Source organism: Crocuta crocuta, unplaced genomic scaffold (assembly GCF_008692635.1).
Source record: "Crocuta crocuta isolate KB4526 unplaced genomic scaffold, BGI_CrCroc_1.0 scaffold115, whole genome shotgun sequence".
NCBI lineage: Eukaryota > Metazoa > Chordata > Mammalia > Carnivora > Hyaenidae > Crocuta > Crocuta crocuta.
The window spans coordinates 7,515,164-7,528,829 of NW_027530575.1; the positions used below are offsets into that span (position 1 = coordinate 7,515,164).

A 13,666-nucleotide genomic window follows, 5' to 3' on the forward strand; every position below is an offset into this window, starting at 1 on the left:
GCACTGGCTCTTCTCTCTTCCTGCAGGCTCCTTCCCTAGCCTCCCTCAGGTCTGTTCAAGTGTCACCGTCTCCATGAGGCCAGCTCTGGCCCCCACCCAACAGGATAAACCTCTCCAATCTCTTTCCTCCTTCTGCACCTTATGACCCTCCAAGCACGGCTACCTTCTAACAACGCCGACCTCCTCATCCTGTGCATTTTCCTGGCTCCCTATGAGAAGGTCCACCTGCTAGGGCAGAGATCTGAATCTGCGCTAGTCACTCTGGGCCCCCGGGGATCCCTCTGAGTATACCTCCGGAAGTGCTCAATAATTGCACGTGTGAGTGAATGACTATCAGAAAGATAACACGGTCCCTGCCTCAGCTTCTATAAGGGGGCCCAACTCCAAGGCCACCAAGCTGTATATATGGAAGATTGGACAGGGACGGGGGCCGGCAAGGCCACCTGCTTCTTTTTTCTCCCCCCCCCCCCCGCCACCTTCCTCCTTCTTTCCTTCCCAAGCTCCTCTTGACCATACAGGCCCAGTGCTGATGGAGCCAGGCAGGGGCAGCAGTGGGCAGAGCGCGTGCCTGCACCATCTCTCTGCAGTGGCCACTTTCCCCATTCCCCAAGGATGCTCTGGGCCCAGGGCGTCTGCGGAAGGACGGAAGCCTCCCTGGGTCACTTCGGCCTCTGGGCCAGGCTCCCTGAGAAAGAGGCAGGAGGGGCTTTGCCGGGGGCTCCACAGCCCTGTATTTGCAGGAACGCTAAAGATTTTTGATTTTTTAATGATCCCAAAGAGTAAAGAGTAAATCGGAGGCCCTGAGGCTGAGCTCAGGGTCTGGGACGACGGAGCTCGTCCCCAGCAGCCACGGCCCTCCGTCCCCAGCCCGGCTGCCAGTTTCCTAGTCCGCCCTCGCTCGTGCACAGATGACCCGACCAGTCCAGTCCCGCCAGTCCCTGGCCCCTGCTGCAGCACTGACAGCCACACACCCGGCCACTGCCACCGGGCCCTGGAGCCACGCCCTTCCCTGGGAGGAGGGACAGCCTGGGGGTGGGGGGAGGGCCGGGCCTGGCACAAGCCAGGAGTGAAGCAATAACCCGGGCCCTTGTCCAGCACTCGTGCTGCTGACCCAGAGGCGCCAGCCACCCTCTCCCACCACGGGTCTTCCTGCCCGCATCCTCACTGTGGGGACAGTGAATGCCCTTATGGCTCTTTCTAGAAAGAGGCTCTGCCCTCCCTCCAGGGCTTGTTCCCTCATCTCCTTCAGGTCTCGGCCCTAAACACCTCCGCTGGGAGGCCCACCCTGACCACCAGGGACCCAGGAGATACCCTGGCACTTTACACCCTCTTCCACGGCGGCCCTCACCCTGACACACCACAGGCTCAGGTGTCCCCTGCTAAGGCCGGAGCTGCAAGAGAGCACACTTAGGGGGTCACCACTCTACCCGGCGCCTGGTGCCTAGTGGTTGTTTAATAAAACTTATCAAGTGACCTATTAAAAATCGTTAGGTGCCACAGCCTAGGAGGACATCACTCTCTTGAGTCCCAACTGGGTCCCCATTGTGCTAAGCAGCCAATCCCCACTTGGGCCATCTCTCGGGCCCTTCAAGAAGGTCCCCTCAGAGCGCCTGGGTGGCTCAGTCGGTTAAGCATCCGACTTCGGCTCAGGTCATGATCTCAGGGTTTGTGGGTTCGAGCCCCGCATTGGGCTCTATGCTGACAGCTCAGAGCCGGGAGCCTGTCTCAGATTCTGTATCTCCCCCTCTCTTTGACCCTCCCCTGCTCATGCTGTCTCTCTCTGTCTCAGAAATAAATTTTAAAAAATAATAAAGGGGGGAAAAAAAAGAAGGTCCCCTCAAGGGGCACCTGGGTGGCTCAGTTGGTTAAGTGCCCGACTTCAGCTCAGGTCATGATCTCAAGGTTCGTGAGTTCGAGCCCCTGCACTGTTAGTGCAGAGCCTGCTTGGGATTCTCGCTCACCCCCTCTCTACCCCTCCCTCACTCGCTTGGTCTCAAAAAAATTTTTTTAATTAAATAAATTTATTTCAAAAAAAAGAAAGGTCCTCAGAAGGGAGATGACAATTACATGCAGCCACCCTCTGGGTATCAGGCCACCGGGGCCCAAGGAAGCAGCCCTATGACAGTGGCCCCTGTTCCCTCAGGCCTGGCTTCCTGAGGGGACTTAGGACCTTCCCGTTTTAAAGGAGCCGGAGGAGGCCCACAGGACCGAAGGCACCGACCCCAGCCCGCGGGCAGACTGTGAAATGCCCAAGCTCTTCTGCAACAACCTGCCTTCGGCCCGGCTTCTCCAGCCTGGAAAGGCTGAATCAGGCACCTTGGCGACATGGGGAGGTGACAGGAGAGAGACAGAGATGGGCGTGCCTAGCCACTCCCAGCTCAGAGTTCCAGCCTCGCCATCCCCACCCCCGTGCCTCAGTTTCCCCACAAGGAAATGAGACAACATTGAACCCAGGTGTGGGGCTGCTATGAAATCAAATTCCATAGTGCTGGGCCCACAGGGGGCACACAGCCAGCTTAGCTGCCTGTCAGGAGACCTCGGGGGGCCACCTCGGGGTCTCAGGGCTCTGCACAGAGCAGCCCTGCCCGGGGCTTCATGGACTTTCCCTGTCCCTTCCCCATGGTCAACCCCGCGAGGAGTGGAACTGCCAGGGTGACTCTGGTGGCAGGAGATGGGGTCTGCCTTCCTGCAAACCTGGCGTCGACAGGCAGGCCGGCCGGGACGGGGCGGGGGAGTGACTCGGGGACTCAGACACACCTGAGAGACCCTGAGTACCACACGATCGAATGGAGCCAATCGAGGGGGACAGTGCAGAGGCTTTAGCCAACCGAGAGGAGCGTGCGGCACCTGCGAGTCTGAAGGGCCCTGCAGCTCCTCTGACTGGAGACAAGTGTGAAGACCTCCCAACCTAGGACACAGCCACCCACCGGGAAGGCGGGCTGTTGAGATTTACAGTAAGAAATGCACGTTTGGAGCTCCACCCTCCATTTCTGACACAGGGCTCCTAAAGTCCTTGGAATGTCCTAAGTGATAAGTGTGACAAAGGTGTCTTTAGGAGCCTGAGCCCAAACCCCTCTCAACGACACAATAGTTTAATGACGTGACTTCTGGAAAGCACGTAAGGAGGGGGGGCTGTGCCAGGGGGACCAATTTATGTGATTAGAAGCCTGGAACTTTTAGCCCCGCCCTGCCCAACCCCTACTCCGTTGGGGTTGGGCAGGACGAGGGGCTCCGTTGAATCAATCACCGAAGGTCAATGATTCAATCAATCGTGCCTATGTGATGAGGCCTCCATGAAGCACCCAGAGGCCAGGCTTCAGAGAACTTCCCGGCTGGTGAACATGTGGAGGAGCTGGGAGGGGGTCATGGGGACCTCAGATCTACAGCCAGGGGGCGAGACGCACAGGTGACAACCCGGACTTGTGACTGGCGGTGGGGGCGGAAGACCACAGGCTGGAGGGGCTGAGCCCTTCCGCTGTGGGATGGGACACTCTCCCCAGGAAGGTGGTGTCAGAATGGAGCTGAGCGCCACCCACAGGGTGAAATGTCCACCAGAAACTGGGAGAACCCCACCCCACGTACGGGAGAGAGCGACAGCCACAGCCAGCATCCGGGCGGCCCCCAGGCTGACTCTCATGAGCTCCTGGCTCTTGCTTCCTCATCAAGAGACAAGGCCATGCCCCGAACGCTGCAGAGTCTACCAGCTTCAGAGGAAAGGCCCCGTGGGGACCAGGCCCACAGGACAGGTGCTGGAGAAAGGGCTGTCGATGATCCCACAACAAAGCAGATCAGTGCTTTCTGGGACGGACTTCTGGGGGCGAGAAACCAGTAAGAATACAAGAACAGGATGGGGTTACCTGAGGAGGAACAGCAGGCAGCAATGATGGGGCGGGGGCGGGGGCCCACCCAGCAGGAGGAGGACCTTGGGAGACAAAGGCCTGGAGGCACAAATGGATGAGCTGATCCTGAAGGTGAGTGAAGAGGGGGATTGTGGCTGCGGCGAGGGGACCAGGAGGAGGCAAGGTCCCAGAGGCCAGCAAGGCCCTATCAGGGTCACAAAGCTTTAAGAAGAGAGCTGGGAGCCAAGCCCTGCCATCCCCTCTCTGACCTCTGAGAGCAGCAGTCAAGGTCAAGGGAAGGAAGGCTCTGGAGGCCACACTCCACACAAGAACAGTCCCCCGCACCCAGGGTTTACAAGACCAAGGGGTGGCTCCCAGAGGATCACGGTTCACCAGGGAGCCATCAAAATTCCTGGCGGCTCTAGCCTTAGGTAATTTTTTTTTTTTTAAGATTTTCTTTTTAAGTAACCTCTGTGCCCAACGCGGGCCTGAAACATACAACCCTGAGATCAAGAATCACATGCTTTACTGACTAAACCAGCCAGGTGCCCCCGTTCAGTCTTAGGTAATTTTTAAACGAAGCAGATTAAAAGTCTGGAGCGCCTGGGCGGCTCAGCTGGTTAAGCATCTGACTCTTGATCTCAGGGTTGTGAATTCAAGCCCTGGTGTTGGGCTCTGCGCTGGGCACGGAGCCTACTTAAAAAAAAAAAAAAAGTTAAAAGTAATGGCTCACCAAGAGTACTCTGGACCAGCAGCCAGACATCACTGGGTGTCCCAGGCCTCAGAGAGGAGGGCTGAGACCCAGCCTCTAAGTCACATCGTGGGCCCCCAGACCCCACGGGAGTCGGCAGCCATGTCAAAGCCACATGGAGTGCTGGGGCCACAGAGGGGGTACCACTAGCACCCGTCTTACAGATGAGGAAGCCGAGACACAGAGAGGGAGGCCAGCTGGCCCAGGCCCGGGACTGTAAGGGTCAGCTGCGGGGCTCCAGAGTCCTGTTCTCCAGAGTGGGCACGACAAAAGTCTACTCCCTAGAGGGCCCTCGGCCAATCAGCACATCCCACCTACACCCAGCTACACCAGCTTCATCCTTCCTGCTAGTGGGGTGTCCCACCCCCCACCCAGCCCGGGCACCTCTGCTGTCCATCGCCCTGGACACCCCCTCCCTCCACCTCAGGGTCATTCTAGACTGAACTTCACCCTCAGAGCACTGGCCTGGGCCAGGCCTCATAACCTCTTGCAGGGCTCTAGACTAACCCCTCCCTGGCCTCCCGCCCGCAAACCTATCCCTGCACGTCCTTCCTGCACAAGGCAGCTGGTGGCTGAGCCAGGTCTCCCCACCCAAGTGCTCTTTGGGCTCTCACTGCCTGAATCCCTCACCAGACTCCCAGGCCACGTCCCCTGCCTCCTGCCCCTCCCCCACCTCACAGCTTTGCACATGCTGTCGCCTCTGCCTAGAATGTTCTCCCAGAGTAGATCCAATGTCCAATATACTCTCCCACACCTCATCCTTTCCCTTCTCGGCCTGACAACAGCACCCCATGTCTGCCACCCTGTTCTGCCTCTCTGGCACCCAGATGAGTTCCAGCAGAGTGGGCACACAGCTACTGGCACCAGTAGGAGACTCAAGGGGCACCTGGATGGCTCAGTCGGTTAAGCATCCAACTTGGACTCAGGTCATGATCGCCAGTTCGTGGGTGCGAGCCCTGCATCGGGCTCTGTGCTGACAGTGCGGAGCCTGCTTCGGACCCACTGTCCTGCCTCTCTCTCTGCCCCACCCCTGCTCATGATCTCTCTCTCTCTCTCTCAAAAATAAAAAGAGAGAGAGAAAGAGAGAGACTGGAGATGCCACCGTCAGGTGAGGAAAGAAGACTATGTGAGCTGAGACACAGCAAGGCCACTTCCACATGGGATACCTGGGCCTCTCTCCCCACCTCCACCACCCACCCACCAGGATCCAACCACGACCCTATCTCCATGGCGGCCACCCCGTCCCTACTGGTCCCCAGGCACCACTTCTACCTCCTCCGGGTCCCCTAGCCTGGGCTGGCTCCTGTGGTCTCTTTTTCACCAGCAGCCACAGGATCTGATCAACTGACACCTTGGCCCTAGGGTGCACCCCACCACATGGGTTTCAGGCTGGGCTCTCACGGTGACCCTCCTGCGTGCTCTCGGGCAAGTGGCCTCATCTCTGGAAGCCTCAGTTCCCTCCTCTGTAAAGTGGGGATGACAGGAACAGAGACCCCAGCCTCAATCCAGGCCAGGCATGAGGCTGATGTGCACCCTCCGTTTCCACCTTCACTGCTCTTCACATCTGCCACCCTCTGCTGGGAAGGAGAGTTCCGTCAGCCTCGGCTCCAACATCACTTCTTCGGAGGCTCCCTGGGTGCCCCGCCCTCCAGGATGAAGTTAGTCAGCCTCCCCTCTCCACACACACACTCCCATCTGGTGGGGGCCAGGCCTGCCTGTCTCCCTGCTGGTCTCACCCCAAGTGTCCCACTTCTGTTCCCCGGCACCGATGGAGTGCCAGATGGGCAAGTGACTGGTGGTGGCAGCAGCCTTGGTCCAGTCACTGGTGTGCCCTGGGCACGGACCAGCCTGTGGCATGCATTAAGTGCTCCAGTGGACCACAGCTGGGTGACGGCCACCAAGGAGGGGGCAGGGAGGCCCTCCCGCCATGAAACAGCCCACCACCTTCCAGTACAGAAAGCCAGCAGACCCGTTCTCCCAGCAGGCCGTCCCAGACAGGCCAGCAGAAAGCACAAAACCGCAGCCACTGAGTCAGCACCACACGGGGAGGACATGGAGTGCCAGGCACTGTTCTGGGGGTTGGACGTACTGAATAACGTGGTCTTCGTGGCAACCGACGAAGTCGGTACTATTATTATCCTCGCTGTCCAGAAAGGAAAACACACGGCGAGCAGCAGTCCCTCCTGAGGGATCATACAGCCAGTAAGCTGCAGAGTCACGATCTGAACCCGGGCAGTCTCAGCTGGCAGGGCCTTCCCAGCAGGGCAGAGGTTTTCCCTGTGTGGCCAGGAGCCAGAAGCATCGGCCATCAGCTGGGAACTCATTAAAAATGCATATTCTCACCCCTCCTCCCCCCACCAAACTGCTGAAACCTGCTGAATAAGAAGCAGAAACCCACCAGGCCAAGCTTTCCGCGACTCTGACCCATGGTCAACCGAAACCTGTGGCTCTGCCGCCGCCAGTCTGGGCCCAGCTGATTGGACAGCTGAATCCAGGGGAAGCAGCCCATTGGCTTGCTTGTGGCCTATGATACGGCAGAACTCATGAGGAGGAGGTATGGACCAATCCGCTATCGCCTCTCACTGGATCCACGCCCACTCCCAGCTGGGTTGGGCGGGGTCAGAAGATGAAAGCGAGAGAGCCTGACTCTGGGCCCAACAGCAGAGAGCCTGGTCTGAGGTCTGACTCGCTTGGTGCCCGTCCCAGATCTGGTGCCCAGTGTAAAGGTAGGTGACCCGGCTAAGCGTCAGTGTCCCCGTCAAATGGGGGTGTGTCAGCTGCCTTCCTAGTTTGGGTGTGTTTAACCGGGCCGTGCGGTGAGACTGGCCCCCACTGAGTGCTGAACCGACCAAGGGTGATACTCCAGGTCACTGGGGAAGCAGCATGGAGGCCGCTCGCGACTCCGGAGTGAGGTGAGGCCATGCCCCCAAGGCTCCTTTCTCCCCTTCCAGCTTCTGACCCAAGATGCTTTCCAAGGAGGCCCGAGTGGGTTTTATTGTGGGAGACACGCCCACATCATGCCAGGCTTGTGTGGAAAGGACAGAAATAAACCGAGGCCACCGAGGGGAAGCCAGAAAAAAGCCTCCATATGGGCCATTCTACATTCAGCGGGTGGCTCTCCAAAATCCAAGGCGTGACTGACATGGCAATGCGGCCCTAAAGAAAAGAGGAGACAGGACAGCGCGGTGCAGCAGGGGGCAGATCGCAGCAGCTGCAGAACTAGCCAGGGAGGGTCGCTAGGGGACAACTGGCAACCTGATGATGGGCTGGGCACAAGATCACATGCAGGGGTGATTACTTTTCTTGGGTGTGGTCCCGTGACTAGGAAGGCGTCCTCACTGCAAGGGGACGCCCTCCAGCTTGATGTGTTCCAATGTCTGCTACTGATTTTGAAACGGTTCATTCAGCAAAAAAAAAAATGTGTCATCCACAACAGAGCAAGCAGACATGGCACCTGGCAGCCTGGTCACAAGTGAGGACACAAGGGGGGTGGGTGTTCACTGAACTGCGCTTCAACTTCCCTGCACAGATGGAAAAGGCTGAGTTCAAGCCCAAATGACGGCCCAAGACCCCCGACGCCATTGGCCCCCCGCACTCCGGCTAGGCACTGCGCCCGTGCTCATTTCCTGCCGCAGCAGTAAGCTGCCTCACTGTACCTGTTTTTGAGAAGATGAGCTGCAGAATGAGAGGCCGCCGGGTGACGATTCCTGAGCCTCGGGGAAGGAAGTCCCTGTGGGAGGGGAAAAGGACACAAATTACTCATGCGGCTGGCTTGCGGGGCAGGAAGTGTGACCACACGTGTGGAGCAATCCCGCCTTGCGACTGGGGCAGCCTCAGCAAAGACACCAGTGTCCCAGCCAGATACTGGGAACACTCTGACCTCCGAGGGTCCTGAGGCCACCGGGGCAGAGGAGAGACTGGCTTGAAGGCTGCTGATGAGTAGAACCCGTTTTTCCCTCTGGCCCCGGCATGCCCCAAAGAGCCCTTTCGTTGACAAATATTTGAACATCTCCTACACCCCAAAGAAATGAATACATTTCCTACATGCATGTTTAAAATTAATTTAATGCCATCCGTATATGAAGACGAAATAAGAGGAAAGTAGTTGGTGACAAAATACGTGTTTCATGTCCCCAAAAAGCAAAGTGACATAGGTAGGAAGTGGATTGCCCAGGGGGTCAGACACAAGGAGGGAGCTTTCTGGGGTGCTGGAAATGTTCTAAAACTTGACTGTGGTGATGCTAATATTTACTGTAAGTTTACTAAAAACAGTAAAATTTCCTAGTACATAAACAATCCCTCAATAAAGCTGTTAAATATAAAAAAATATACCCTGTGTGTTTCACTATGGATATAGGCACCACCTACACCGACTTCTACTGATACGTGTGGATTCATGCAAACCAGGACGACTAGAAGGTGCTCTGGGCCATTAGGAAAGGACAGCCAGGGGCACCTGGGTGGCTCAGTCGGTTAAGCGACCGACTTCGGCTCAGGTCATGATCTCACCATCTCACTGCTCGTGGGTTCGAGCCCCGTGTCGGGCTCTGTGCTGACAGCTCAGAGCCAGAAGCCTGCTTCGGATTCTGTGTCCTCCCCCTCCCGCCCCCGTCCTCCACTCACACTCTATCTCTCAAAAATGAATAGATTCTTAAAAAGTTAAAAAAAAAAAAAGACAGCCAAAGAGTAGGGTTCAGTGAGTGCTGAAGTAGCAGAGGGATTGTCAGAGATTACAGCCATGCAAAGGATTCTTTGTTGTCTCATGTAAAACGGAGAAAAGTTCTAGGTTCAGAAAATTTCAAACAAGGTTTGCACAGAAGTAGATCTGAAACCTGTGCGGGACACAGGACCGGGGGCAGTGTGCAGGCGTGTCCCGTATGCAGCAAGACAACACCATCCTGGGGTTCTCAACCCAGGGCCACCGCCATCACCGCTCCCCGGTACTGTGACAGCCACAGCGCCCCGGGGGGGCACCTCCTGGGAACCCCTGTTGGGAGCCTGGAAGGCCCCGGAGGAGGCCGCTGGGTCCAGCGCAGGCTGGCTGTCAGAATCCCTGGGAACGTGTTAATAACCCGGGGGGAGGGGGATTGCTGGAGGGAAGGGGGCGCACCCAGGCACGCGTGACAGCCTGTGGGCGGCCCCACACGTCTGCAGCACCCCACTGGCTGGGCGCAAGGGGGGGGCAGTGACCACTTAAGTAAGGTTGGCCCACCCGCTCGCGGCCCAGCCCATGAGATGAGGGGCCCTCTGTGAGCCACAGGGCCTAAAGGCCCCGTAGGGGCTCAGTCAGAGCAGCAGAGCAGGCGCTCAAGCAGGCAGGCCCGGAGAGGGGTGGGGTGACGGTGGTGCCGGAGTCCCGTCATCATCCTTAGAGCAAGGTAGCCAGATGGGGGTAGGGACATCCAGATTATAATGATGTGCCCTTTTAAAGGTGTGTGGCTTTAAAGGACGCACTGAAAGACAGGGGCGCCTGGATGGCTCAGGTGATTGAGCATTTGACCTTGGCTCAGGTCATGATCTCACAGCTCATGGATTCGAGCCCCGCATCGGGCTCTCTGTTACCAGCACAGAGCCTGCTTCAGATCCTCTGTCCCCTTCTCACTCTCTCTCTCTCTCTCTCTGAATAAATTAACCCTCTGGAAGCCGGCCGCAGAGGCAAGGCAGGAGAGGACTGCACTGGTCCACATATGTGATGACAGAGGCTGGACCAAGAGTGTGGCAGTAAGAGACAGCAGTAGACAGACACAGGACAGGGCTGACAGCAGTTCAGGAGAGGACAGTCCAACCATGGAGGGTGGGAGGGCCCAAAAGAGAGGGACGAACATCCCCAGGACGCCCGTGAGCCCCAGGAGGACGAAGCCCACGGCCCCTGGTGGCAGTCACCCTCTGCACCTCAGGCGTTACGATGGAGGCGCTGGGGACGAAGAAGGCACTGCACGGGGGTCAGAGGGCTTGGAGGCTGGGCTGGTCTGAGCAGGCCCCTCTCAGAAGGGGAAACAGGAGGTGAGCTACACGTAGGGGTGCAGACAGGGCAGAGAGGGGGAACGGCAAGGAGGCCCCACGCAGCTCACCAGGCCCCAAAGTCAGTTCTTCACCTCGGCCCTCACCCCAGGCGGCACCAGCCCGTCTCCAGGAGAGCAAAGCCACCTCACGGCAGACGCCAGGCTCTCCCAGGGACAGGCTGGGCCTGCTGGCGGCTGCTAACCTCTCAAGCACCACACCTGGCCTTGGCCCTGGCACTCCCAGAGAGCCCCCAGGCCACCCGGCTCAGAGGCGAAGACCTGAGGGGTAGGGACAGGAGGCCCCTGGCGCATCAGAGGTGTTGCGTCTTAGAAGCCATCAGCGCCAGCCCTGCGCAGAATCCCCGGCGGCAGCGGTGACAGTGTGCGCGGCCTGCACCACCGTCGCCCACCCCACCTCTTCAACGCGACGGGGACAGGCCAGGGACCAAACCACACAGAAGCCTGGGAATGAATCCCCCACACCTGCCTGTGTGGCTCCTGCAAGCTGCTGTGTGTGACTGAAGCACGTTCCTTTCCACGGCTGACCCGTGTCCAGTGGGGCGGCCGGGCCACAATGTGTCCCTCCACTCTGTAGTCGACGGGACAGGTGGGGTCCTCCCAGCTCAGGGTCGTTGCACATACAGCCGCTAGGAACATTTTCACACATGCCCTCGTTTCTCCCGCTGAGTCAGAGGGTGGACCTGAACAGGCAAAACTCGTCTCTGGCGATAGAAATCAGAGTACCCGGTTCCCTTTGGAGAACCTTCTGGAAGGGGCACGGGGGGAACTTGGTGGGACGGACAACATATTCTATCTTGATCTGTCCGGTGATTTCCTGAGTGCAAGGATCCATCTAAGAAAACAAGGTCACTGGGCATCAGGGAGTGGTGGGAACGTGGACTGAAGTTCACAGGGTGGGAGGTCACCCGGCCTCTGGGCCCACACATCGTCTCCCCCGCCGTCCTGGGACTGTCCCGGGGGGGTGGGAAGGCAGGCACCATGGGCGCAATGGTGACGCTACAGACAATGGGCACAGAGAGCCTCGGAAGAACACGGGGACCAGCACGATGCCCAAGAGATCTCCGAGCGCTCCGGGCACGCGCAGGGAAGGCAGCTGGCCGGGGCTGGCGCTCGTGGTGACTGGAGGGTGCGGCCCGGGGCAAAGGAGGCGCAGCCCGAGGTGGGGGAGGCTGAAGGCGGAGGGTGGGCAGGCGCACGGGGCCTTGAGCGGCAGGCTGGGTGCCGACCACCCCCGGATTCCTCCAATCATGTTTCCAGAAGCTCTTGAACTACTGAGCAGAAAGAGCAGCAACACCCGCACTCGGACTGGACAGTCCCCCTCCAAAAAGCAGATCCTCGGAAATTCCCAAGAGGCTTGGTGAGGAAGGGCCCGTCCGGCTGCGCCCTCGGCTCTGCCCAGAGGGTCCCCGGTGCCCTCCCGGCCTGGGTGGGGGAAGGAAATCATCTCCCTGTAACTCTGCCCAGAACGCCGTCCGCCAAGCCGCAGTCATCTGCTTCCTCCGCCCTGACTCCTACCCCCGCAACCCTGCTGCCCCCACCCCAGGCTGCCCTGCACACGGTAGGCGGCCCTGCCCCTCCTTCTGGGTTCCTCGTCCAGAAGATGGGGTAACACCGCCCACCTCGGAAGTCAGCTGGGAACCACACAGGCGCCCCCATGACTCACTCCCCACGGCCCTGGCCCAAATGACACCTCCCTGGGAGACTTCCCAGCCCATCGCCACCACCCAGTTTCTTCCTCATCACTGAGGCTCCAGGTCACTTATCTGCCTACCCGCCCCTCTCCGCCCCGTCACCCCCCAGGACGGGATCCTGGGTCTGCTCTGATCCTTGGCACAGAGTAGGGGTTCATTTCTGCACCTGGCCTCTAACCTGCAGGCCCAGGCCTGGCCCACAGGAGCCTCCCGGGTTACCTGTGGTGATCTTTTTCCTTTCTTTCTTATTTATTTTTTTTTTTTTTGAGAGAGAGCAAGAGAGCATGCGCAGGGAAGGGGCAGAAGGAGAGAGAGAATCCCAAGCAGGCTCCACTCCCAGTGCTCCATTCCCAGGAGCACAACGGTGAGATCGTGACCTGAGCCGAAATCCAGAGCAGGAATGAACTGACTGAGCCACACGGGTGCCCCACCTATGGTTCTCTTTCTCTCTTTGATGTTTATTTATTTTTGAGAGAGAGTATGAGCAGGGGAGGGACAGAAAGAAAGGGAGACACAGAATCCAAAGCAGGCTCCAAGCTCCAAGGGGGTCAGCATAGGGCCCAACGCAGGGCTTGAACTCACAAACTGCAAGATCATGACCTGAGCTCAGAGCCTGGAGCCTGTATCGGATTCTGTGTCTCCCTCTCTCTCTGACCTTCCCCTGCTCATGCTGTCTCTCTCTCTCAGAAATAAATAAAACATTAAAAAAAAAAAATCACACGATGAATCCCACATTTGACAGGGTTCTCTACCTGCCCAACCCACCACCTCCAGCCCCACCCCTACTTCCTCCTGCTCTGGGCTCTCTTCACTTCCGGCTTCCAGTCTCTGCAGGGACTATTCCTTCTGCCAGGAACTCCCTCCCGACAGGCACTGCGTGCCCATCCTCAGGCAGATGCGACGGTCTGCACCCCTCCCTCCCAAAAGCGTGCCCCTTCCCGCTCTCACAACATGGCTTTCAATGGAAGTCTTGTCCAGTGACAGCACATGGCTTCCCCCCTGCCTGGCCACTGCTGAGTCTCTAGCACCTAGAATGGTGCCTAGCATACAGCAGGTGATCATTAAATGTCTACTGAATGGCCAGGAGGAATATGGACTCTGGAACCAGAGAGCCTGTGTTCAAAGCCCAGCCCTGCCCACATGAGCCGTGTGGCCTCCACCTTCTCTGGGCATGGGCGCGGCCAATCGGTGGGATGAGAGGATGCCACTCAGCCTTCAGGGAAGGCCCTGCTGGCCTCCTGACCTGCACACGTCACGTGATCCTCTCCAAGCCTATGAACCACCTCTCCCTGGAAGGTAAGGAGGGCACNTTACTGTCTTTTGAACTGAGCACAGGTCCCACCAGGAGCCCGCTGACTTCCA

The 13,666-nt window shown here is 58.4% G+C and overlaps 1 protein-coding gene across 1 annotated transcript in view; it reads right to left on the reverse strand.

Annotated features, from left to right (window-relative positions):
• Positions 1–13,666, reverse strand: part of DNM2 (dynamin 2) — an 81,453-nt gene that overhangs the window by 42,750 nt on the left and 25,037 nt on the right. Inside the window, exon 4 of the mRNA XM_077767972.1 lies at positions 8,247–8,320. Within this exon, the coding sequence (XP_077624098.1) occupies positions 8,247–8,320 (74 nt within the window). The remainder of the gene's footprint in view (positions 1–8,246; positions 8,321–13,666) is intronic.